This window comes from Pyxicephalus adspersus, chromosome 2, assembly GCF_032062135.1.
Source record: "Pyxicephalus adspersus chromosome 2, UCB_Pads_2.0, whole genome shotgun sequence".
Classification (NCBI taxonomy): Eukaryota; Metazoa; Chordata; class Amphibia; order Anura; family Pyxicephalidae; genus Pyxicephalus; species Pyxicephalus adspersus.
The window spans coordinates 91345573-91372865 of NC_092859.1; the positions used below are offsets into that span (position 1 = coordinate 91345573).

The following is a 27293-nucleotide window of genomic DNA, read 5'->3' on the forward strand; positions in this document are numbered from 1 at the left end:
TTTTTCAGTTTCAAGGAATGTATTTTTCTAAAAAATGGATTTTTTTCTACAAAATAAAAAAAATGGCTTTTACCTATCTGCATTTCTTTTATTTAATTGTTTAACATCAGAATATTTAGGGAGTTATATAACCCCTTTACAAGTTTTAATTTATTTTGAGTACTTCCTGGTTGATGTTTTGTTTTACTTTGTTGGTTGTCATAATGCCAGAACCCGCCCACTCTCCCATTGCAGGTCTGAGCCCACTGCCCTGAGCCTGCGATCAGTAAAGAGGGACATGGCACGCGGCTCTGGCCAGTGCGCCTTCCCAGGGGGATCCTTTTCCCGACCCTGCTGAGGGGTTGCACCAGCCAGAGCTGCGGACAAACGCTGGTCCCCATGCTCTCGCAGTCCACCTGTCAGGTGGACACGGGGGACCTTTGCACTTTACTATTTTCATTGGGATTGCAGTGTCAAGCTAGATACACATCATTGTGTTGGGCAAATATCTAGCATGTGAACAGCAGTTTCTTGACATCTGCCAATCACGATGAGCACTATGTTTCCTATTGAGGAAGACACAGCAGGTACCTCGGTACCTCCTGCTTTTCCTTCCCCCTCTTATAGAACTGAACAGCACTACACATATAATAAGAGGAATGGAAAGAGAGTAGGCTTTTGAGGCGGACAGTTACTTAAGAGAAAGCATGTATCTAAAATTTACTTTAATAATCAATACTGCAAAAAATTATAATATACAAAAGATGAAGAAAAAGGTTTACTCAGCTATTACAATTTCAAAGCTGAACTTTGGTTTACAGCGACAATCACATAAGCGGAAAAAATGTTGATTTCTTATACTGACGCTTTTCGCCCTTTAGGGGCTTCCTCAGGGGATTTTTAGAAATCATATTGCTACAAAATATATAATACGGATATAGATAAATGTCATGTAATAAACTCAGTAAACGCGTCGGGATAAGAGATCAACACATTCAGCTTATGTGATTGTCGCTGTAAAGTAAAGTTTTGAAATTATAAAAGCTGAGCAAATCTTCATTTTTATTCAATTTTTGTATAATAAAATTTTTTGCATTATTGATTAATAAAGTAAATTTTACATACACGCTTTCTCTTAAGTAACTGTCTGCCTCAAAAACCTGCGTTTTTTCCTTTCTGTTTGTTATATGTACTAAATCTCAGGCCTGGTAGCTAAGCCTGATCCCCACAGTGAATAACCCCACTCCCTAACCGAACAGCACTGTATGCACATCACTTGTTTGTTTTAGTGTCTGTGTAAACAGTCATGTAAAACAGTCAAGATGGTTTCCAGTGACAGAAATTTGTTGTTTATACAAAGCTTTAACCTAGGGTTTACCTTACTTCAGCTGCAGATTATTGTACATATTCATAATTAAATGCTTGAAGAAGAACACTTTCCAGCTAATATTATGTTAAAAATACATAAATATATGTTTGAAATATGTTCTTTTTACAATTTTCATTGTAGCACAGGCTATGGGGAATGTCTGCTTGATAAGCCCAGTGGACGCGTTTATGAATTTTCACATCAACTACCTGGTATAGTTTACGATGCTAATAAGCAATGTGAACTGATGTTTGGCAGAGGCTCACAAGTATGTCCCTATATGGTAAGTTATTGAAAAGTTAAGATATTTCATTTCAAAATAAAAGATGTTTTGTTAACTGTAAGAATAGGGAAGTGGAGGGTGGATGTGAATATCTGATAGTTTTTGTTTTTTGTTGTTTAATTCATATGTCTTTATATACATGGACATTCATACATTTACTTCCAAAATAATAAGTACAATTCTAAAATGTTGGAGTTCAATAAAAGGATTGCCAAATACAGAACGTGTTAAAGGGTTGGGTAGACAGATTTACTTGTCCCTATATTTTTCCACAGTCCATTTAGATCTTTTAGATCTGTCAGTTTAAATGCATAAAATATTTCTGACTACTAGTTGTTCTGAACCTTTATTTGGAGCTTTGCACCTTCTACCAAAATATAGATGCCCATACAAACACTACCCTATAACCTGCACGGGTACAAAGTTCTGTTTAACAATATGTTCTTGAAATAAATGACTTGCACACACCATGGTTTTAGTTTTTCATGTTTACATTTTTTACCTGCAAAATAAATGCTACTTTGTTTGATAGGTAGGTAGATGAAATATGAAAAGATATGAAAACCATTTTTTTGGTTAATAAAAACAGTTTTTTTCTTTTTTTTTTAGAAACAGTGCAAGAGATTGTGGTGCACCAGCACCGAAGGAATGCACAAAGGATGTTTTACACATCACATGCCTTTGGCTGATGGAAGTGACTGTGGACATGGAAGGGTAAGTACCTCCAATTTCGTATCTGTTGTCACTAAACAGTCTTTACATAAGTCCTTTTACATTTTTGAGTTTTATACTTTTAGCTTTAATGGAGGTTTTTCTACCAAGCAAAACAAGTAGAAACATTTGTTTAAAAAAAGTATTTCAAAACAGCGGTGCATTTCGCAGGCATTGCGACGTGGGGAGTGGGACACCTGAGCTCCGGCACACCTCTGGCCTTTTCACCCATCTTTACATTTATAATCATTAAACACATTCAGTTGGACTTACCTGATGGTTCGTCAAACTTCCCTTTTAAGCTCAGAGCCTTACTTAAATATACCTTATATACTTATATATATATTATGAAATTTGACTTTGAGCAGTTAGTTTCCCAAAGTGAATCAGTCTTGCAGAAGTACATTAGAGAGCTTTAGCAAACTGTATCCTTACTGAATGCTGAAGTGTAGACAGTCACCTAACAGCAATGCTCCCTGGAAGATAGGGTGCATACCTTGGAGTATGGTTACTTCAGCCCACTTCTACCAACTTCAGCTCCAACCGGATTATCTAGAAGGTTGCAACTAGAGAAACAATATCTAAATCAAACATTTGCTAAGGCTTCATATCTTTCCCAGCTTATAGAGACAGGTTTGGTTGTGTTCTATTGCGAGTTGACATACCTGACCACATGCTTGATAGAATTCATCATGGCCTGGGTCAACAATCTCTGTCCCTGAACAAGCCGTGTGATGTTTTTGCAATGATCACCTTTCTTTTAATAAATGGGGTACACCCTTATATCATCCAGAAGGACTCCACTACCTACTTGGCATATTCACCATCCTTGAGATGTCCAAAGTCACTGCTTTTGGTAAAGATCTGATATTGCTGAAAATGATGTTACCTTGCTCCAAGGGAACCCTATGTTTCTTCAGAGACAGTGTCAAGCCTAACTCCCTCCCTTGGACACAGCGGACACTGGTCTCATCTTACAGACACCGTGCAATGCATGGAGGCTGAGCTGTAATAATGTCTACAAGTAGTCTCTGCTTGTACGCACTCATTTGGATTTTCATCAGCTGGTAATCGTATATTTATGAGCTGACTTGGCATAACCAGGGAGCGTGGCATAACCCTTAATGTCATGTGTCACATTAATTCTCTATTTATTTTGGGCAAGAGTCCTGTCATGTCATTGGTGCATTAGGTTTGCCCCTTTGTTTTGATGAGCAGAACCTTTTTGACTCTGGGTTTGTCTTCTTGTTAGGCTCCAGTTAACAGTTTTTTTTCTATCCTTTTTTGTCTCCCTTCCCACTCTTATCTCCCTACCCCTTTCCATTTACCATATCGCATGTATCCTTTATTTTTCTCACTTTCCATTTTGGTTTCTATTACCATTTCATCCTGAGAGACTTGGAAGCTCCTTGTGTGATTAATATGATTCTCCCCAAAGTATTAGTTCCCCCTGAGTATGGCCCCTGTTCTGTTAGTTGGTCCTGCTCCAGATGCTCACACACAGTAGTTAGTAGCAGACATATTTATTCGGTGTTCATTCCTGCTGCCATTACATAAATCTATATATATGTATAAAACTACTTCCTCAACCCCTACCAATGAGATGCAATAATACAGTTGTACCAGTATTTCAGCAGTGGGACCCCCAGAGACCATACACAGCATATAACATATTGCTACAGCCCCTTAGTCTTAGTGGATAGTGAACCTTCACTCCATCTGTTGTTTTGATATGTTCTTCCTCTTCCTTCCGTCTCCAACTCCTCTCTCTGGTTTTCTTTCTTATTCTTTTCACCCCTTCCTTCTCTCCACTTATCCCCATCCCTTCTTTTATTTTTTTATTTTTTTTTGCATATGGAGAGCTTTGTACCACTGTGTACCCTCACTTTGTGGCTGTGTGTAAAGCTTGAGAAGCTACAGGTTCTGTGTTCCCTTCATTGCCTGACATATACCAAAAATAAAGCTGAACATCTTACGTTTATTCATTTGCTCTAAAATTGCAAATTTCATGTATTATTTTGTCTCTGAAATACATTTTTTGAAAATTTACATTGACCAGCATTGTCGCAGTGGCCTTTGCGTTGACAAAGTTGATGCTCGTCCTGTGGATGGTGAATGGGGACCTTGGGAGCCATACAGTTCATGTTCAAGAACCTGTGGTGGTGGGATTAAAACATCCTCTAGAGGCTGCAATCAACCTGAGTAAGGCTTGCAAGAATAATTATGCATTATTTTTGTTATTGTTTCTGAGCCTTTATTATCATAAAACAGGTACATTGTACATTGCCAGTTTAGAGTTTGTTACATTATTAATAACATTAATATTAATATTATTAGTATTAATAATATTATTAATAATAATGTTAGAGTCTGATCTAAGCTCCTAAATTCTACAGGGCAACCAGTTAGCCTTTTTTATGTTCAAATGTTTTGTATGTATTGGCCGAAAGCAATATATGGTAAAAGGCATAACCTGCTTTTATCTTTTGTCTGAAACAATAAAACTGAAATGTTAACGTTTATAGAGTTCGAGTGGGAGGGTCTTTCATGTCGCTGTATTTGCTGCTAATATTTATTATGGAAATAATGTACTTAACTGAATTTGTTAAATGAGTTATTTGAAATGGCCCACTCCAAATTCGACATTCTTTCTATATATATTGGTAGGAAGGTTCAAAAGATAACCATGCAGAAAAGTTATAGATTTTAGAAAATTTAAATAATAATTGTAAAAAAAATAAAATTGACACCAAAATGTCCAGAAGCTTGCATTTGAAAGCATATAGTCTGCTGAGCATTCATCCTAAAAACAGCGAAAAATGGAGGATGTTTTCAACCATGAAGCTTCTTAAAGTTCTTGGTAAGTTTTCCTACAACACAGGTAACTTATTTTACACACACACATAAATAATAAAATCAAGAAAACTATTCACAATCTTTATAAGCTTCCAATGTCCTACTTAATATAAATTGACCTGATAATAGGCATATATCCCCATGTTAAAAATTGATCCATTCTCAAATGTGATATATTGGGCTGGACTCCAGTGAAGGTAGTAGTCTTGGTTTCCCTTAACATTTTTGAGCAAAACCTTTATCCTCATCTATCACACTTTCACCACTTTCTGGAAGGCTTATCTTGTGCTTTTCCAGGTGGATGTTGCCATCTGGATTTTAGTACTAACATTTCTGTACTATACAAGATATATCATGCTAAGGGCTTCTGTGGATATGATGTGCCATTTGTTCTAATTTGTTTCTGTTCTTGTTTTAATTCACATGCCCATGCTCATTAAAGAATTACACGATGTTGCAGAACAGCAAAAGATTTCTTCTGCAAGTCATGCAAACCAACCCCTCCCCCCCTTCAAGCCTCTGTACTGCTCATGAGTGAGCAGGGAAGCCCTGTTCGTATCTAGGAGATGTTCGTATGTTGGATGTCCTAATTTCGGGGGCTACCTGTACATGCACATAGAGGCCATACACACTACAACTACATTATGGGTTGTTGTGATGTAATGTATGCATTTTCTAGCATATTCAGTTTTCTTCCTTAGGTTAATGGTTTTATTTCTTTTTACCATGCTTAGATAATTTTGTTCTCCATCTATTACATAATGTATATTAATAAAGATTTTCAAATTAAATACTTTTTGAAAAAAAATTTCAACTTAAATATTTTTGCAGTGTTTTTGTAACACAGCTATGCTCATCGTATGCATTGTGCAAACTGTAGAATGCATACATCTACTATACACACTACAAAAATGTAAATATTAGGACTTGCTGCATAAAAGTGAGCAATAATTAAAATAAACATATTTTTATTTAATTTACTAATAAGATTATGGTTGATTAGGGTGTATTTGACAGGAGGTATCGTAACAATCAAATATTTTAGTAGATCTAAATCAATTGTGTTTACTTACTTAGGTTAGTAGTAACTGGTATTTAATTCTTTTCAGACCAAAAAATGGTGGAAAATATTGTGTAGGGAGAAGACTGAAATTTCGTTCCTGTAGTACTGATCCCTGTTCGAAAGGAAACAAAGATTTTAGAGAAATGCAATGTTCTAATTTTGATAACAAACATTTTAACATCAATGGTCTTCCAACCAATGTACGCTGGATTCCCAAATATAGTGGCAGTAAGTATAGAGATTGATCCTGTTTTGGTGAAAAAAAAAAAACTGCATTTGATGCAGAAGCTTCACAGTAACAGAATAAAATGTTGTATTGTTTGTACAGTCCTAATGAAAGATCGCTGCAAGCTATTTTGTCGAGCTTCTGGGACGTCGTCCTATTACCAGCTGAAAGACAGAGTTGTTGATGGTACTCCTTGTGGTCCTGAAACGGATGATTTGTGTGTTCAAGGGTTGTGCAGGGTATGAATAAAAATGTGTGTATGTACTGTGTATGTTGTTCTGTGTCTGTATATCAATACACTTTTTCAGTTTGCTAGGAATACGTTTTGTTTTTCAATATTTTTATTGCTTTTCTTTCCAAAAGTAGTCCATTCACTTGTTCAGTTATACAAAATGTAGAAAGCTAAAGCTGTATGACATGCTGTATATTATACACAGATATGATTGCTTGGTATGCAACACGTCTTTAGCCTTAAAATTGATAGCACTATCTAGATGTGTTTTATTGGTGTGATGCAGACAGTGTTTGTTGGCCTTCCCGGTGTTTCCATGTTTAACCCATTTCTTTGTTGATTTATTTCTACCTTGTACATGAGCATTGCCTGCTTCTCAAAGCAAACCAATGACAAAAGAGAATCTCACATATGTGCAAGCATCCTTTCCACATTTAGTTTAGTTCTTTTGTTTGGGTATAGTTAACCATGATGTTGCTTATTGCCATCTTTTATTTAGTTAACACCTTGATTGTTGCTAACTTTAGACTTTGTTTATACTATCTAGGACCGGATACATAAAACAGAGATAAATATTTTCTTCAAATATTCTCCTTTCAGTCACTTGGAGCAATACTGGCAGATGTCATATTGAATTCCACATCTATTGCTATCTATTTTTTGCATTACACATCAGGCACTCTTGTAGAAAACTTTTATTCACACTAAATTTACAAAGCTTAGAATAAGTTAAAAACAAATAATTAGTATATATTATAGAAAGTCCCTTCCACACCATCCTCCATGGATATATAAACCACAGCAAGACAGATATCTTCATATTGCTTAGTAAGTGAGTCATTAGCATCAGTCCATTATTCATTCTACCTATATATTTCCTTTTTAAGTGTATGTGTGTCAATAAGACATTATGCAGTCAGCTAGTGGAAACAAAGGCAAGTGTGAATTTTCATCTTTTATGAAAGCTTTTGTAACATGAATTATGTAACAAATATGGTATATTGCTCTAACAATGACATTTAAATATATATATTTATTTCAGCTTTATCTGACAGTCAGGGAAATTTTATCCTAAATGGCAATTTTGTTGTGAGCAGATTTAAAAAGGAAATAAATGCCCGTGGTGCTGTTTTGGAATATAGTGGTTCTGACAATGTGGTAGAACGAATTAACTGCACAGACCATCTGGAGGAAGATTTAATTCTTCAGGTAACAAAAAATGGTTTCAAACCATACAACTTTTTCTTTCTTTTTTGGTATAGTGATTAGTGCTTATTAGGCTTCAGAGGCACTATATATATATATATATATATATATATATATATATATATATATATATATATATATATATATATATATATATATATATATCAAATATGATACAGGCTTGCACATTTTTTATAAATGTTAAAAAGGTGTAGCTGTAACTATCTGAAAAATGTTAGTTGGAGTTTGGCTTTAATTTGTTAGCCTCTTACTGAAAGTGGAGTGCTGTATATCTGCAGTGTAAGAACAAATGCCTCAAAATGCAAATTGCTTCTACAAAGATGGTTCCCTTTAAACAGAAACAAAGTGGAGAAAGCAAGTAGTAAATCTGTCACTTGGAAAGATCAGCTGCAGGGAGACCACAAGCAATATTAGTGACTTGTCTTTTATCCTTGTGCCTTTACTTCTTTTTCTACTTTTATTTAAAAAAAAAACATTGCATAGCACATACAGTATATACAATAATTCCAAGTTTGCTGGATCACCCAGGTTCACCCAGGATGAAAGTCTATCCTCTCCAGTCTTAAAAGGCTTTAATAAATCAGGCCCAATGAGTCAATGACATGAAGGTAAATTTAGAATAAGGCTTCATAACAGAAATACACCAGTCCCATTGTCTTTATTTAAAAGCAGCCAAAAACATCAAGGTCTGTTTGGCTTCCCTGAGGATTCCAAAAATCCTCCAGTGGAGCCCAGTTACATGCTTTCAATATATGTTTTGTTGTGTTGTTTGTGTCATACGGTCACTGGACAGCTGCTTGGTCCTCTTGTGCTGCCGATGTGACAAAATGCTATGCATTTTGGTGAGCGTCCCCCCCACTTTCTCTGGTGGGCCCCAGGTCCCTAGTCTGACATCGGTTATCAGGATATGTCCTAAACAATTTAAAGAATGTTAATAATTTGCTTACTTGTTTACAATGTAGTAAAGGCCCGTGTTGTTTTTCAGATCCTATGTGTTGGTAATTTATACAATCCAGATGTACGGTACACATTTAATATTCCCATTGAGGATAAAAGTAACCAATTTTCTTGGGAGCAGTATGGACCATGGCAAGCCTGCAATAACATATGTCAAGGTACTGATGTTAGGCAATGTTTGAGTCAATTTCCTGTTTAGTATATGATTACATATTGAAGCTTAAAATATTATATTGTACAATTAGGATTTGCCTAAATTTTGTCATGTCTTGCAATATTATTTAAATATTTAAAGATTTATTATTAGAAATGTATAGGTTTAATATTAGGTATGATATGACTTCTTTCTATTTTATCTATCTTTTTTATGATATACCTGTTGCTTTCTAAATACTGTGGTTTTATATTTCTGTATTTTGTTATTCATTTGTAAAATAAAATTGAATGTAAAATTTATCGTACAAAAAATAAATGGTTTAAAAACCCAAAGCAATTAAAGCCAAACTCCAGCTTAAATAAAAGTTAAATTGCCCAAACTGTTTCAATATAAAAAACAAGAAATTATTTTGTGTAGTATTCATCTTCTTTCAGGCTCGCCACCCCCTTATTCCCCAGACACTCTGCTTTAAGTCCCCAGATGGTTGGCTTGTGTTATGTCCATTATCATTTATTCCACTTTTAGTTAGCCTAGGCTGTCATGGGCACACCATCTAAGTAGGGTAAGTAGACCTGGAATCAGAGTACAATTCTGATGAGAAAGGCATCATAGAACAGATTGGCAGACTCTCTTGGTTACATGACTAGCCAGAAAACAATATATGTAGTAAAGAGTTTTTTTAAATAGATGCGGTAGCAGTTGGGGTTACTGTGCGACTGGCCTTTAAACATATAAATTTAAATTTACTGCAAAACAGTCCAATAAAATTTTCCTCTAAATACTGCCAACAATCCAACAAGTTGAAGCATACAGTGTATGTGTACCTTATAATGTCTCTGTCCCATTGAAAGTTACAGTATCAGGTATTATAAAGTGAAGTACCATTCATTCTCCCTCTAGTGCTAAGACGAACTGGAACCATATTTTATTCTCATAAGTGGTATATGTGATACACTTACCATTTATTGTATTTAATTTCTAGGTGTCCGCAAGAGAAAGGTGACTTGCCTACGTAGAAGTGACCGTGCTGTTGTGTCTGAACAAAGATGTGAGAATTTACCACGGCCGGACTTCATAACTGAGCCATGTAATACAGACTGTCAGTTAAGGTAGGTATGGGATACTCATATATGCCATACCTCAAAAGGCCTTTATTATTTCTGCCTGTATTCATTATCAAATTACGGTATCACCTAGATTAAATAGGAAAGTACCAAATAATTGCACTATACCCTAAACCAGCCTTCTTTGACTTTTTTACCATTGGGAACTCATAAACTAAATTTACAATTGACATTATATTGTGATGATCATTGAAAATAATGCCTTTTACATTGTTGCCCAGTGGGAAGAATGTCACCCTTCCAGCTAGTCAAGATCACTGGTGTCCAAGGTTGACCAGGGAAGCACAAATTGATCATTGTTCAAGGAACCTTTGGAGGAACCCTGGTTGAGAAATACTGCTCTAACAGTTTAGTGTTAAGTAGAGTCTTGTAACTGCTTATAACTTATATTGAGATATCAGTAAAGGGACAGGGGATCTGTAATCAGTCTTTATTAAACATTATATGATGTTATTTTATATTTCTCTGTCTGTTGGATTGTACGTATAGGTGGTATGTGATTAGTAAAAGTGAATGTTCTTCACAATGTGGACCTGGACATCGATCTTTAGATATACGCTGTATAAAATATTCTTCTGCAAGAGGCCTGACTACCCCAGTAGAAGATAAGTTCTGTAACAGCTTTCATAAACCTGCACATCGAGAGCCTTGCCATGGGGACTGCCTCTCTGTCAGCTGGCAATATTCAGAATGGTCCCAGGTATGTAAACAGCGATTTTACATAAAATATGAAAAAAAAAAACATTTCTTCTTTCAGAACATTGTTTACATATAATAATAACAAATTTATGCTGTCTCCTATATTGTTTTGTCACCATTTGCTTTTGTACTATACCAAAGTAAATTTCCTGCTACTAGAACCTAATATAAATCCTGAATTTCAGGGTATGGGGTTCGATTGCATTACTTGCAACTTTTATGTAGGAGGTCTGGAATCATTAGTAGCCATTCACCAAACACTTGTATGTGTAGAGCACTGGGTGTAAATGAAATTACACTTTTAGAAAGTTGGTGTGAATAGCATTCTCAGGTTCTCTAGTGGCTGATCACCCTGTTGGACAGTGATTGCATTTGACTTTTGTTAAGTACAGATATATTTTAAAAAAACTGTTTAAAGAGAAAGAACATTTAGTTTTTTTTATCTCTCATTAATTCATCTTTTTATCCCTCATATGGGGGATAAGGGTTGACTAAAATATCAACCCTTATCTGAGATCTGCTAAACCTGCATCGGCTGTTTTTTATTCAAGGCACTGACAAAGATTTTGCATGAGGGAATGGTTATCTCTCAGAGTCAGTCTGTTTTATGTTTCTAATTGCAACTCAGGTCTATAGCTATAAACATTACTTAGCTTACTTGTAGAAGCTAATAAGCTCAAGGTTGTATATGACTCAAGAATATCTCTGTCTGAATAAATGTAGAGTTATTCTTTCCAAACCAATTTTCATACATTTTGTCTCCTAATTATTTTAAAGTTTACCTCTAAAAGATTATATAAATGCTCTGTATAGGATTCTATCTGTGTGCACTTCTAAGTTTGTACAACTGCTGTGGTGCTAATTAGTGTTGGTCAAATATCTGACTATTCGATTCGACAGCTATTTGATAGAATAGTGAGAAATTGTCCGGGTGATCGAATGCCGAATTCAAACACCATTGAAGTCAATGGTGCGAGAGTTCAGGGTTTTTTTAGGGTCTTTTAAGGGCTGCAAGAGCATGTAGATTTACTAGTTGTATGTGTTCTTGGATAGTTTCTCTATCCATGAACAAAGGGCACTACAGGTGATGAATAGGGGCAAATCTCCATTCTTCGCCTATAGTGCCCGGAGATCCTGCAATGACAGGAGGAATCATAATGTCATTGTGGGATGACCTGTAAAAAAAAAAAAAAAAGTTAGTTAAAAAAACAAAAACATTCAATAAAGTACTTTTTAGTAAAATATTATTATTATTTTTTTTTAAACACATTTTTTACATTTTTTTCCCGTGTCATGGAAGTCAGGGGTGTCTTAACCTATCACGCTCTATCAACTTACATATCAATTTTGTATGAACTGGACTTTTCATTAATTTTATGAGATCTTGTAATTTAGCTAAACATATTTTCTGAGCTAATTATATTAAAACTGTGCTTGACAAACAAATTCATGTTGCAGTGCTCTCGGAGTTGTGGAAATGGTGTTCAGTCAAGGGAAGCCTATTGCATGAACAACTTTGGCCACCGTTTGGCTGATCGAGAGTGCAACAAGGATCATAAAGTTGTAACACAGACCTGTAATGGACACTCTTGCCCTGTCTGGATTACCAGTGAATGGAGTGAGGTAGGATTTGTGTGTGAATAAAATTTATAATAGGGGTGCTTATTGCAGAGAAATCTAGTATTGTAATAAAGATTATTTTTTGTAAGTCAAATAGTTTGAAGATCTAACTTCTGGCAACCCCCAAAAACATAGGATTGTATATAGGTGTGAAAAATGTAGTTCCTTTAATTTCTGATTACTAGTTTTCAACTAATGCAACGTTGATAGATGCTGTACAGTTGTTCAGTCTGAAGGCCTTTTTTTACCTCCATATGTTGCAGTACCTTTAAATGTAAATCATTTATTCTGTTACTCCTCAGCACATTGTGGTTCATTTACTACTTGATATGCCTCTCTAATCATGCATCTTTCTCGTGTGAACAAGTAAATGGTATAGTCGCAGAGTTCATTAACATGTATGCAATATAGTGTATGCTCCAAAATCTAAACATATGTTGGCTAAACACCAAAATATCTATTCTACCCTACTGTTTGTGGACCTAGCTAACAGGTGTTATATAGATAGAGCAATTTAGGTAATGAAGTCTAATAAAAGGTATTGGCTTTTATTAGAGCTGGTAAAATTGATACTTGTGGGCATGCAATGAACTTTAAGAGATCAGATGTGCTGTTGGTTGATATAAAAATTCCAATAATACATCAACATTTAAAAAATACCATAGCATACAATTTTTTTTACATACTTTATTAGATTGCTCCATATAGGAGTCAAAGATTAGCATGCTAATCTTTTTTTTTTTTTAATTTGTTATAATATGTGCCCATTTGTATTCTGTAGTACACATTAGAGGTGCAGAAGATTTAAAGGCAAAAATATTTTAAATGTTAAAATTGCACAGGTGAGTGGACTCCACTGTGCACATTGAACATTAGCTATCACTGATTCTGGTCAATATAAATCCGGCTGCCACTTTCTAGGGTTAGAAACTCTGGGCCTGTTTCTAAGCAGGTATGCAAGCAGTGTATTTCATACAAACACATATACATTACAGTAAAACACACTAGTATAATAACACATAAATTACACATAGGGCCTGGTTTATTAAAGCTCTCCAAGGCTGGAGGAGATACACTTTCATCAGTAAAGCTGGGTGATTCAGCAAACCTGGAATGGATCTGGTCCAGGATTGAAAACATTTACTAGCAAATGGCAAATTACTTTGAAGAAATGAAGAAATCTATTCTAGTTTTGCTAGGTCACCCAGTTTCACTGATGAAAGTAAATCCTCTTCAGCCTTGAAGAGCTTTATTAAATCAGGTCCAAAGTGTTGCTGCACCACATTTTCTCTTGTTTTTTCCCCAAGATGGAATTGATGTCATGATGGATTTGCAATGACAACCTCCATTTATCTATTAGTACATTTTTAAACAAAATTTTTTTTTTATAATGATTTTGAAGTGCCTTGTGACATGTGGAAAAGGTAACAGACACCGCCATGTGATGTGCCAGTTAAATGATGAACAACTGAAGGATGATTACTGTGACCTAAACAACAAGCCTGAGTCAGTGGTACCTTGTGAGCATCAAGAATGTGCATATTGGCATATGGGACCTTGGGGACCAGTAAGTATAAAATAAATATGTGCATAGTTTATAACTTTTTTTTTACATTTTGTAAATGTCAAAAGCGGCATTCTGTCTCCAGTTTATTTTTAATTTTTATAGACTGTACATACCTAGTTTTACCGGATATTGTCTGTTTTTACTTGGGCTTTATTCTCACCCCATAGGGTTTGAATTTTAAAATCCGGAGGTTAAATGTGTTTCTTGGCTTTAACAGCAAGCTGCAATGTCGTAAGAAAATAAGTGGATTATAAAATACTTCTGGTTGGCTGATGTTAAGCATATTGTTTTTGTCCTCTTTAAAAAACACTATTTGAATATTCCTGAACTCCTACAAATCACCAATCTGACTGAAAATTTGTTTCTTAACAGTGTTCAGTTACATGTGGACGTGGCTACCAACTTCGTTCTGTAAAGTGCAGTACAGGAACTTATGAGCCGGCTTTGAAAGAACGTGAATGCAATGCAGGTTCTCGACCCATGGACAGTCAGGCAAATATTTTATTTTGATTTAAACTATGTAAAAATGGAAATTGAAAAGCACAATGAATGCAGTACACACTATTGCCATTTTTCCAAATTGCCAGTAGTGTTCTTTTGATTATTATGAAGTTATATTGATGGTAGTTTTATATTTGCAGGATTGTGAAAGGATTCCTTGTCCAGTACAGACCCACATATTACCAACTACCTCTCCTGAAGATCAAGTACAAAAGAATGCACAATGGAGATATGGATCGTGGACGCCAGTAAGTGCTATGCAATCCTCATTTGGTCTACAGTGAAAAATGTCTGAACTCATATGTGTCTGATTTGTAAAAGCTCTCCAAGACTGGAGAAGATTCACTTTCATCAGTGAACCTGGGTGATCCAGCAAACCTAGAATGGATTTTTTAAAAGTAATTTGCTATTTATTTCAGTCCTGGACCAGATCCATTCCAGGTTTGCTGGATCACCTGGGTTCACTGATGAAAGTGTCTTGGAGAGCTTTAATAAGGCCCTAATGTCTAATAATGTCTCTACATTGCTAATTGTGTCTAGCACTTATTTGGGTTGTACCATAATTCACTTTTGCTGTGTTTAGAAAAGAGATTTCAGATAAATACCAAAAATTATGATTTAAATACAAGTGTTACTATTTAATGAAAACACTCTTCCCCTTTTTTGTGGGTAGAACTTTTCAGAATTTGTACACCAACAGATTTGTCACTTATATGTTAAAATATAGCCTTGCTGTCACTTAGAGGTGATTGTAAAGGTTATTATCAGAGTCATGGCTTAAACTTTTGCAATCTCAGGTCAGGTCACAAAAATCAGTGCTGTGTTTACCAAGGCCCCATATTCTGCTAGTTTGAGACAAAGTCTGGTGCTAATAGGGATGGATAGCCTATACTAAATGCCTAGGTATTGAGATACCCACTGCCTATCTACAAATTTGATCTCCTAGTCTACTGACCCTGCAACCTTTTTTTATTAACAATCACTTATTTTACTGTTTTATGGAAAGTGTACAGGTTTTATAGTGCATCATACTGCAGTTTATTCTGTAATTCCAGTGCTCTGCCACATGTGGAAGGGGGGATCGTGCTCGATATGTCAGCTGTCGGGATGCACTAGGTGGAGTAGCTGATGAATCCTTTTGTGCATATTTACCACGTCCATCTGAAGTCTCTAGCTGTTTTACACCATGTGGAGAATGGCAGTCTGGTGACTGGTCTCCTGTAAGTAAAAGTACTGGTGATAATATATACTATCTTTATAATATATAAATATAATGAATAATTATATATAATGAGTTAACCTGTAGTTGTTGATCTTATGTTTGAGCAGTGTCCAGTAACGTGTGGGAAAGGGAAGGTTATGAGACAAGTTGTTTGCACAAATTATCATGGAAGAATTGATGATGAAAACTGCGATCCTGATGGCAGACCCATTGCAGAACAAGAGTGCAATATGGCGCCATGTCAGGGACACAACCATTTTCCTGGTAATCATAACCACCCTGTGCTGTTTCCACAACCAGAAAGCCCACAAAAGTCCAGAGAACATGACATACACAATTCTATCAACCAACGACACAACCCTGCTCGGGGCAACCAGTGGAGGACTGGACCATGGGGAGCAGTAAGCTATATTTTATTATAAAAATACAGCATATTACTTATACATTTTTAGAACCAAATATAATTCCCAAATTTGTGTGAGTTCAGTTGCCATACATATCTATTAGAGCAAGTTATTGTTCTTTGATTATTTTTTATTTTTATTGATTCTGGTAAATAATTTGGTCTTAATTCTAGTCATTCATGGTGTAAGTAAAAAGAACAGAGATTTAACATTATTTTTGTATCCTTTACCTTACCCTCTTTTAAACTTGTGTATCCATGTCTATTTCTTCTGAACCATTTTACATCTGGTAAGTGTTTTAATATTAATGATATTACTGTTAACACAGTTTAAATCTTATATAGTGTTCCAGCACTTGTGCAGGTGGTTTTGAGCGTCGTGTTGTTGTATGCCAGGATGGTGAAGGAAGAATTGGTCATTTTTGTGATGAGACAACCAAGCCGGAAGAATCAAGACGTTGCGGTTCAGGACCTTGTCCTCGTTGGAACTATGGAAGTTGGGGAGAAGTAAGAATATATATAAATTTACAGTGATGTTATTGCTGAGAGAGTCCACAATATACATAAAGAACACATGTATGATGTTTTTTTCTCTCTTTTCTCTGATCAGAGTAGGTATTGACTAACTCATGTCAGTGACAAAGGCAGATGTCCTCTAGGTGACCTTGGATAATGGAAAAATACTTTTTTTTAAATACCTTAAAATTTCAATAACATCTACATATTCTAGATTTGCCTTTGTTAGAATGACTAGCCCATCAAATTGCCCAGGGGAGGTGTTTAGAGGCTATTATTTTCCACTTCTGTAGAAATTACTCCTTGTAGGTTTTTTTTGTAACTGCCCATCAGCCTCTTACACAGACTTGAAAATTTTACTTACTCTTTAGTGCAAAAAATCCTTTAGTTCAGGAAGTTTGTTCCCTTTAAATAAACTACGCATTGCAATCCCCCCTCCCCCACAACATTTTAGTAAGATTTCGAAAATGTAAGAATGTTCAGTTATAAAATGTGTTTCTCCAAAGACGGAGAAAGGGACTTTAAAGGCATTTATCATTCTTTGAAAACATAATAAACCTTTTTATTATAAACAATACAATTTTTACAGTAAAAAATTTTATAAAAGCAATCTCAATCCTTTAAACTTGGTCAACCTATTTCGTGGAACTAGTCATCAGAAGTAGATTTAGAGCTACAATTATACATATAATAAATTGATCAATTGTGAACAAGACTTTGAAAATGTTAACAATTACCATTTTGAAACCTACATTTTTAACATTCAATCTGCCTCATATATTTTAATCCCTCCAAAAATTACATGGAACCCCAAAAGAAGAAAGGCCAGGATGGCTAGGGTCCCAAAAGTAAGCAAAACTTGTAGACCTTCTGCAGGATGACCATTCAATAACAGAGAAGCATGAGAAACAAATTTAGCATACATTTACATTTAGCTTATATTTCAACATGAATACATTTTCAAGTTGACGGAAGTACACCAGCAATACAGCAACTGACTTAATGAATTTTCTGTGCTTTCACCCCACGACATACAGAAAGTTTGATGATTAGATGTTACCCTGTCTGAGCCTTAAATAACTTAAATAATAAAGGTTGTAAAGGGTATCTTAGGGTACTTAAATTCCATTTTTTTTACATTTATTGATGGCTAACATGTACAGCACTCTCCTATTATTATAAATATAATGGTAATAAACTTTGAACGTCTATATTCCAGTGCACCCAAACATGTGGAGGTGGAATGAAAACAAGATTAGTAATATGTCAGCATACAAATGGACAAGTGTTGGATGATCAGAACTGTGAAATTCTTGATAAACCACCAAATGTGGCACAATGTAACACACATTCATGCTCTGCTGATGCTTCTTGGCATCCACGACCATGGAAATCGGTACGATAGCAATATTTATGTTATTTCTATGAAAATGTGAAATCAACCAAAATATCTGATGTACAGTATAATTATTTAAGTCTAGTATATTTAATTTTATTAATATATTCATCATGGGGCATTTTTATATGTACAAATATATGTATATGTAGCTACACAGAGATGTGTTGAAAAAATTTGTAAATGTTCATATTCAGAGTATAATTTTATTGACAAGCACATATTTAAAATCCTATTAGAACAGAGTTTTCTATAAAATAATATTTTTAATCTTTGACTTTGTTTAAAGCATTGTAAAATATTTCTGAAAATGAAAATGGTAAAGGCTTTCAGTACAAGTGTTGTACTGATGATGAAGGCTATTTACATTTTATGCAGTTCTTTGCACATGAATAACACTTTGACAACTGTTCAGATTGCACAGAGCTAATCTGGGCATCCTAATGTGTAAATTATTTTCAATGTGCCTTACATTCCACCTGTATTCCTACAACCTATTTTAAGTTGACAGAAAACAGTGCCAGCAATCATATTTGAAAGTATATGTGTTAACCTAGAACATGTACTTATACAAGATAAAAGGGCAATTACTGTATTTCATAGCTATTGTAAATAGGTATGTTTTAGTATTATTTAGTAAAGTTAGACACACTGTAATGACAGCAGACTTACTTTTGTAGACTTGTTATTTTCTCTTTATTTTTCTTTATGAATATCAATTGCCCACACATATAGCTTACTTATAGCATTAAAAAAGATCATTGGCATTTTTATTGCACATAAAAAATAATGAAACATTGAAATAGCTTAATGTTTGTCCAGTGTTAGCTAAACAAATAAAATACCCTTGTACCAAGGAAATAGAAATAGATTTTGTTTCCCCCAAACAGTAGTTTTTACCAGAAGGCTGCCCCACAGTGTCTTCCTGTGGAGTAAAATACTCTGACTTCCTCAAGATTTGCAAGAGGTTTGACATGAGGCAGCTTTTTCCCCTTTTAGGTCGCCACCAAACAATGACTCTCATGACCTTACATAATCCCCCATGCTTCTTCCACAATGTGTAAACATTTGACATGTTTCTGAAACTGGTGTTACCTGAAGCAATGCAGTCCAAGAGTCCTTTATATAGTTTTAATGAAAATGAAATGCTGCTTAAATTTATTATTATGAACAACCAAATTATAGCTCTTGATTTTTTTAAAAGTTTATATAAATAAAATTGTGTTAACAAAGTTCTATTTTATTTTAAAGGCAACATGTAAAGGCACTTGTGGTTTTTGGATGTCACCCCTGTTTATGTATATATCCCCTGTTTTCTGCATACCAATAGAATCCCTGGTCTTGATGCATAGGTTCTCCAGTTCCCATTTTATTTAGAAGTTGAGGTTATATGCATAGTATTTATCTAAGATTCAAGGGTTTTCTGGCAATCACTGGGTAAGCAAAATTCATTAGTGAAACATAGGTGCTACATGCATTAGAAAAGTTTTTTTTAAAACATATTCATATTTGTATTGCAGTTTGAATTCCGCTATATTAATGGCTATCCCGTTCAACACTTACCAGTTTGGAGGAATTCTATGCAACTTATCATGTTGTTTTTTTGTGCGTATTGTTTTAGTTTAGTGTGATGTGTCTTTTGCTAAATTCCCAGAACTTAGCATTAACATTTAATTTGAAAGTGTGTATTATACCACACTGGGCCATCTGTCAGCTTTAAGTCAACTTTTGACTCTGTGCTCCCCGATGTAAATATAATTATTTTAATTTGTCATTTTGTAAGGACAAAATGACGGAAGGCAACTGTTGACATGATAAACTAGGTAAGATAAGATAATCCATGGGACAACACACCACTAAAATGAGTTCTACAGAATGATTTCTTAGGCTTTAAAACAAACCATCTCTGACCTCTTCAGCTGCTTTTATTGTGAAGTTATTATATATATAATATCACAACTAAAACTTTATTAAGGCTTAAGCCAGTTTCTAAACACTTCATACCAGGGGTCGCCAACTGGTGGTCCGCAGATTTTGGTGGCCCCTCAAGAGAAGGACCCAGCTGGGGGGGGGGGGCGCACCGGCCAAAGCCAATGGCTCAGACCTGCGATGGAAGAGTGGGCAGGTTCTGGCATCATGACGTCACTCTGGGGGAAGTTTCTTCCCCCTTGCGTCACACACGGCTCTCCGCGCATGCGTGGTCTGGAATTAATAAATTTTGTGGTCCATGAGGTCCAAAAGGTTTGCGACCACTGGTTTAGACACACCTGTTGGTTGTTTGTATCAGAGCCAAGAGAAGGAATGAGCCAAGATTTCAAGGAAAATATTGTAAACTTTGAAAATGTTACAATTTCTCCACAGTGGTGACAGGTACAGAGAGGGATGTGCTTGTTTTAAAGTTCTTTTACGGGTACTTGCTAATGGTAACTTATATTTATTCTTTCAGCAGTATGATTTCTTGGCAGTCTTAGGTTATATTAATTTACAAAATGCTATTTAGCTTATTAAGTTAAAGACTGTAGGCTTAATTTATTAAGGCATTATATTACATCTTTTCATTGAATAGTTGTACATTAGGCATAGTCATCTAATTTTACATGGCTTGATTCATCAAAGGAGAAATGTTTCATGAAATACTAATGCATGGAAAATTTTACATTAAATTTGAGAGGCTATTTTTACACAGTCAGGCAATGCTTTTTTATGTTACAGGAGCCCTTGTGTTCTTAAAACGATAGAGTGGGTCCAAACATAATGTATGATTTTCTGGGGTTTGGAAGGCCAGCAGTTCAATGAGGAATAATAGTTATTTGAAATCTAAAGATGCACTGTTAGGGTGGATTCATATCTATTCACAGGTTAATGCAAAGGCATATAGGTGTTGTGTTACTATTCATTTTGACTAGCACCCTCATCCATGGAGCAGTAAATTACTAGTATTTAGTCCTTAGTGTGTCTGTTAAAATTTAGAAAAAAACCAACTTTTGTACCTAATAGGTAGAATTCCTAATTTTTTTTTATTTATTTTTTTGAGATTGTATTTTTATTGAGAATTTTTCAACAGGATTACAAAACAGGTAACAAGTGATCTTGACCACGGAAACATTAGTGCAGTATACACTTAGTCAATAAACAGTATATGAATACAGAAAAATCAACAACCAAAATTATGAAATACATACTTACAGTAGAATGAGGGCAAATTTCCTGAAAACCAAACTAAAAAAAACAAAAAAAACTAAAGGGAGTGGGGAAAGGATAGAAGGAAGGAGTGTGACTACAGTCTAAGTCAATAAGACTCTGGGTATCACTTGGACAATCAAGCATAATATTGGTCCCAGCTCTCCCACGTTTTTTCGTAAATATCCATAGTGTTTCTAAAGAGAGCGGTAAGGTACTCCATGAGACGCACTTCCTGAATTCTCCTATATAGGTCCTCTATAGAGGGGGGCAGAGTAGCCTTCCATTTAGTAGGAATCAGTGTCTGTGCAGCTACCAAAATATGCGATACCAGTTTGCAAGCAAACTTGGGTAGCATCTTGAGTGGTCGGCCCAAGAGGTGGGTCAGAGGATCTAAAGATATCTGCATCTGAACCACCTCCGAAAGCAATGAGTTAACTCGAGACCAATAGCCTTTAATAATAGAAAAGGACCAGAAGATGTGCTCTAAAGTGCCTTCAGGTCCCTGCAATGCCAACAGTTAGGGTCAGTGCCTGGAAATAGCCGCTGAAGTACAACCGGGGTATGGTACCACCTGAGAATGATTTTATATACATTTTCCTTGTATCACATACAAATAGAACTCTTATTAGTGGCTTCCCAAATCTCCTGCCAGTCATCCAAGTCCAAGGTCTGCCCCAGTAACTTCTCCCATTGCAGCATGTATTTGAACTTGCCTGAACTTGCCCGAACCGAACTGTGCAGGAGGCGGTTTACAGAGGAGACAACACCTTTAGAGTACGGGCCTTCCGTGCACAATCTCTCAAAGAAGGTCATGTGCTGGAACATAGCAGAGGTCTGCAGAGCTAGGATAAAATGTCTAATTTGTAGGTATGCTTAAAATGAAGTACGAGGGAGCTCAAGCTTATCACAGAGCTTTTCAAAAAAAATTTTTTCTTTTAAACCTTGAACGGAGATATTTTTTCACCTACAGTTTTTTTACATTTTTACGTACAAATTATTTTTGTACTGTACTGAATTCATCAATGTGAATTCCTCCTGAGGGTGTATAATTCCTTATGCAATGAATTATTACTAAGGTCAGAAATAAATGGTTAGTTTCAATGGAATTCACTGCAAATAGCTGTCATTATATATAATATTTGTTGTATAGTCTGCAGCTGCTGTCATGTCCTTTGTCAATTTCTGTTTTTTATACTTTGTATTGTGTGTTTATAACATTGTACATGGTTTTATTGTAGAAATTTTTCTTTATACAAACATATCTTGAATGTGAAGTAGCCTTTGAGGTCCAAACAACTAAATATGTTTTACTGTGGTTTGGCAGTGCTGATATATTTGTTTTATATTGAGAAAATTTATATTATTTTAATGTTTGGTGAAATAAAATTCATATGAATTGTTTGAATTTAAAGTAAATATCCTTAACCAGGTAAAAGAATGAAGCAAGGAAAAAAAAAAAACAGTTGATACCACAATATTGGTCAGTGGTTCTCAACATTGAAACATATTTATGTGTTGTTCCAACAGGCTATTTCACAGTTCATAATCATTCTCCTATATCTAATTCCTTTAATATATTGTCATATGAGTATTTGTTATTGAACATATGTCCTGTGTTCAATAAATAATAAGAGCATGTAAAGAAAGTATCTTGATCTAGACCAAATATCACCAAGTCACATCTTAAAAAGAAGATTCCAATGTGTGCCTTAATGTTCTTTATAGTTTGATATCCAGCTCATGTTTAAGATATGTTTGCATAGAGTATGGCTGCTTGTTTTTTTAACTTATACTAAATCTTTTAACAATGCAAGTAACCTGGTAATTTATATAAATGCCAGACTGACAGTTTTTAACATGTGCATTTTGCCCATTTAACGTAAATAGAAAAGATAACTTGATTCACGTGACAGGTTGACAGTTCCTAACGTGTGTATTGTGGCTGTTTTACGAAATATAAAAAAAAATCTTAAAGCGAACTGCTTTTTTTGTCTTTCATTTTTATGTTGCTCTTTCTGTTTAGTCATACATATATATTTAAGTATATATACTTATACTTAGTCATATTTATACTACCATGAAATCATTTTCTGTGTTGGGAGGCCAAATGTTATACTCTACACTTTCTGTCTGTCCATAAGGGGGACATTCGTCACACCGACCATCAATGTAGGACAGAAAAACTATTTTAAGGAAAAAAAGGTTGAGAAAGGCTGTTCTATACTGCTACAACATTTCTTATCAGTACTCAGTTTCACATTGTCAAACCCGCTAATGCTTAGTCTACCTGGATTGTTTCCCCAGCGTTTAACCTGAGCATTTATAAACCATTTAAAATGTTAGAAATTCCCATAAATTCTAATGGTCTAGTCTACACAAGGGCAATTGTAGGAGGCATGTTTTTAAGCGTTTTAAAGAGCGCTGCTTGCTGGGTTTTAAAATTTCTATATTAAAAATTCTAAAATCCTATAAACGCATTTAAAAGTGGTATGGAAGCTTAAAATCATTTAACAAAACAGTGTAGACAAAGCCTAAATCAGTGTCCAGGATGTAAAGTTCCCTTTACAGGATGGCCCTAAGACCCACAAAAGCAAGCACATCTATTTTACTAAATCTTATCTTCCCTGTAGTGTTAAAGAAACCATATTATATTTTTAAAAAATGTTATTGTACAGTGATACCAAATATGAGAAAAGTGATACCGGTAATTCTATGTTTTGTCTTTTTGTTTATTGTAGTAATATGTAATATAAAATATTTTGGTGTGTCCGCACATAAGCACCTTGTTGTCATGACTTGTCATCCTGATGTTCCTTTATAGCTGTCCTTCAAAGTAATATTTTCAAGTGTCAGTTAATAAATCAGATGAATGTACAAAACTAAAATTAATTAACATGGAATTTCCCACTGTGATCACTATGACTGATTGCCCCAATGATCACACCTGATCTGGGCGATGGATTCAAACTATATTTGTCAATTATTCAGGCTTGTGGTCTATGATGGTGGACTTTAGTTGGCCGAACCATGCTGTCTTTAAATTTAATGGGATTCAAGTTCATCTACAAATCAACCTAAACATTGGGTTCAAATCAGGAAAACTGTCATGGCAGCAAACAGGGGCAGCACTAGTTCTGAACAAATTCATGGCATTGACCAAAAAAACTGTAATGCCTGTTATAATGGATAGATTGGTTTTAAAAAGTTGTGAATAGAATATCCCTCTCATTGGGTCTGATTTAATAAAGCTCTCCAAGGCTGGAGAGGATATACTTTAATCAGTGACGATGGGTGATCCAGCAAACCTGGAATGGATCTGGTTCAGGATTCAAATCATTTGCTATAACACAGCAATTGACGTTTAAGGAATCCATTTCGGGTTTGCTGGATCACCCAGCTTCACTGATGAAAGTGTATCCTTTCCAGCATGAAAAAGCTTTAATAAATCAGGTCTATTAAGTCCCACACAAAAATATTCCACTAAAAGATCCAAATGTCAGTCATTATTTTTTCTGGTCATGTGATCATTGGGGCAATCAGTCAAAGTGGTCACAGTGAGAAATTTTCTGTAAATGAGTTTTGGTTTTGTTTGATCATCTGATTTTTTTCCAGGCAAATCAGATTTGTCATTACCAAAAAATGGATTCACTTAGTCATTGTGCTAAAATCACAGACATAAAGTGCATAAAAATCTTCAACATGGACAGGGCCAATAAATAAAAATGATCAATTTCAATCCTCTCCTAATCTACTTGGAGGCCCTACATGATTTTCCCTCATTTTCTGCCAAGTAAAACCATTGTCACCATTGTCAACAATGGTGTGAGTTTTCTCTTATTTTGGCCACAAACAGATAATAATTAAAAGATAATCTACTCTTCCTACATATATCCACTACTAAAAAATAGGCTTGTGTCATACAGTACATTTGGCTAGCAGTTGTTTTCCCTTTAACCTTCTTTGGATATACTCCAAGTGGGTTCTACATTCCATTTTCATATGGGGATGCAAAATCTTGCTGAAGCAAACAAAACCTGTGAACACAGGTCCACAGGAAAAAATAATGTATTTATGGGAGAGGGAGAACATTATTCTCAGATTAAGAAACACATATTAAATATGGTTTTGGAGATTTCCAATGATCAGCAAGGCCAAGTTCAGCAAAGCTATACTGGTGTTTGATATCAGTATGGCAGGCTGAAAACCAGAACAGCCACTGTTATCTGCATAAACACTGTACATCCACATAAACTAAACTTGTCAGAAAGTGACGACTAATTATTTCACTCAAAAGGTATGTTTATTTCTTGAATGAGTAATTTTGAATAGTGTGTTTTATTTAGGTGTAAAGCATCATTAGGTATATGTGTATGCAGTCTTTAGGAAATTAATTTTTTTTTGCATTAAAACCAACCATGCTTTAGGGTGGCTTTAGAAGTAGTACTAAAGTATAATATTGTGGCAGTTCCACACAGTCAAATGCTAAAACAATAAATTAAATGTTTTTGCACGGCCACAAAATGATGAAACTTGGCCATTTGGACAGCAGTAATAAAGTTAAGGTGGCAAAATTAGCAAAAGGCTAAATATGGCTGCACAAGTGCAGAAAACAACAGTATTACCCTCTTTCTCATCTTATTTTTGAACAATGGTGAACATAATCCTGTTTACATGTATACAAATTAAAAAATGGCTATAGCAGCAAAATGGTTAAACTTAGGAATGTAAGCCATAAACTGTAGATTATAGTAGTTTTTGGTTTCTGTGTTTTACATAGGATTGTTTAAGAAATTTTACCTGGTAAAAAACAATACCCCAACATATTTGGTTGTAAAACAGTCATTTCTGTATTTTTTATTTCTTTTACATTTCCTTCATTTCTAGCAAAGACAGAATGTTTTTACAATACAGTAAGTCCATAAACAGTTGTGGTAATTTGTGTGGTCATATTTCCCTTCTGTGCTGTGTTCATAATATTATAAATTATTGTAACAATCATGTATATATATATATAGTAAATATATATATATATATATATATATATATATATATATATATATAGTTTCTAACAGTGCACATCTGCTACAGTCAGCTGGCTGCCAGGTGTTAAGGTCTGAATTTCCGAGACTTGTTAAAGCTGTGGTTTGGTTACATGAGCATGGGTGATATGATGAACACTTTAAAGTGGAATTCAGTGCTGGGTTTTTCATTCTTTGTAGCAATCCTTGGCCTTAATTATTATTATTATTTGTAATAACCTGATTAGTTACAATAATAATAATAATAATATGAACTAATATTCTATTTACCCAATTGTCATTTACTTGGAAGGTCCAGTTGTACAAGAAAAAAATGTGTGGTCTGCTTCTATTGCACTAGGCAATATGAAAGGTTATGAGGTCTGTTAGGACTATTGTACATGAGTTAGTTAAAACTTTTTAAATGATTGGTGATCCAATAAAAAATGGATTGTCCAGGAATCAGATTTCACAGCACATGTTTTAGTTCCTGACCAAAGATTATACTGTTCCTATATATATGTATTCCATCTTGAGTCCAGCTTTATTGAAATTTTAAAAATATTAACGATACTTACTCATATTTTTGTCTCCTCTCTTAGTTTCTTTAGTTACTTAGCCATTTACTAGTGTTACAGCGGCGAAAATAAGCATTGAACTTGTCAGCGTTTTTCTTGGTAAATATATTTCCGATGGGGCTATTGACATGAAACTCATACCAGATGTCGGTAACAACCCAGGTAACCCACGCATACACAGACAAAATAATTAAGTCCATCAACTGAGTTATGTGAAATAAAGTGGAATGTCACAGAGAATAAGTATTGAACATGTACAGAAAAGGAGGTGCAAAAAGGCATGGAAAGCCAAGAAACCTGCTAAAATCTGTTAGTGTTTAGAAAGCAATCCTGCCTCCTGTCTGTCCAAATTATCAGCTGGTTTAGTCCTAATTAATGGCCTAACAAAGGTTTCTTATTACCAAGG

General features: G+C 34.9%; 1 protein-coding gene across 1 annotated transcript in view; it reads left to right on the top strand.

Moving 5' to 3' along the window:
* Nucleotides 1-27293, top strand: part of ADAMTS20 (ADAM metallopeptidase with thrombospondin type 1 motif 20) — an 84253-nt gene that overhangs the window by 32204 nt on the left and 24756 nt on the right. Inside the window, exons 10-27 of the mRNA XM_072399029.1 lie at nt 1490-1631; nt 2241-2345; nt 4402-4544; nt 6308-6489; nt 6590-6726; nt 7607-7658; nt 7762-7928; nt 8932-9061; nt 10043-10169; nt 10674-10884; nt 12342-12506; nt 13906-14070; nt 14443-14562; nt 14712-14819; nt 15627-15791; nt 15901-16194; nt 16542-16703; nt 17932-18108. Coding sequence (XP_072255130.1) covers nt 1490-1631; nt 2241-2345; nt 4402-4544; nt 6308-6489; nt 6590-6726; nt 7607-7658; nt 7762-7928; nt 8932-9061; nt 10043-10169; nt 10674-10884; nt 12342-12506; nt 13906-14070; nt 14443-14562; nt 14712-14819; nt 15627-15791; nt 15901-16194; nt 16542-16703; nt 17932-18108 — 2752 coding nt within the window. The remainder of the gene's footprint in view (nt 1-1489; nt 1632-2240; nt 2346-4401; nt 4545-6307; nt 6490-6589; nt 6727-7606; nt 7659-7761; nt 7929-8931; nt 9062-10042; nt 10170-10673; nt 10885-12341; nt 12507-13905; nt 14071-14442; nt 14563-14711; nt 14820-15626; nt 15792-15900; nt 16195-16541; nt 16704-17931; nt 18109-27293) is intronic.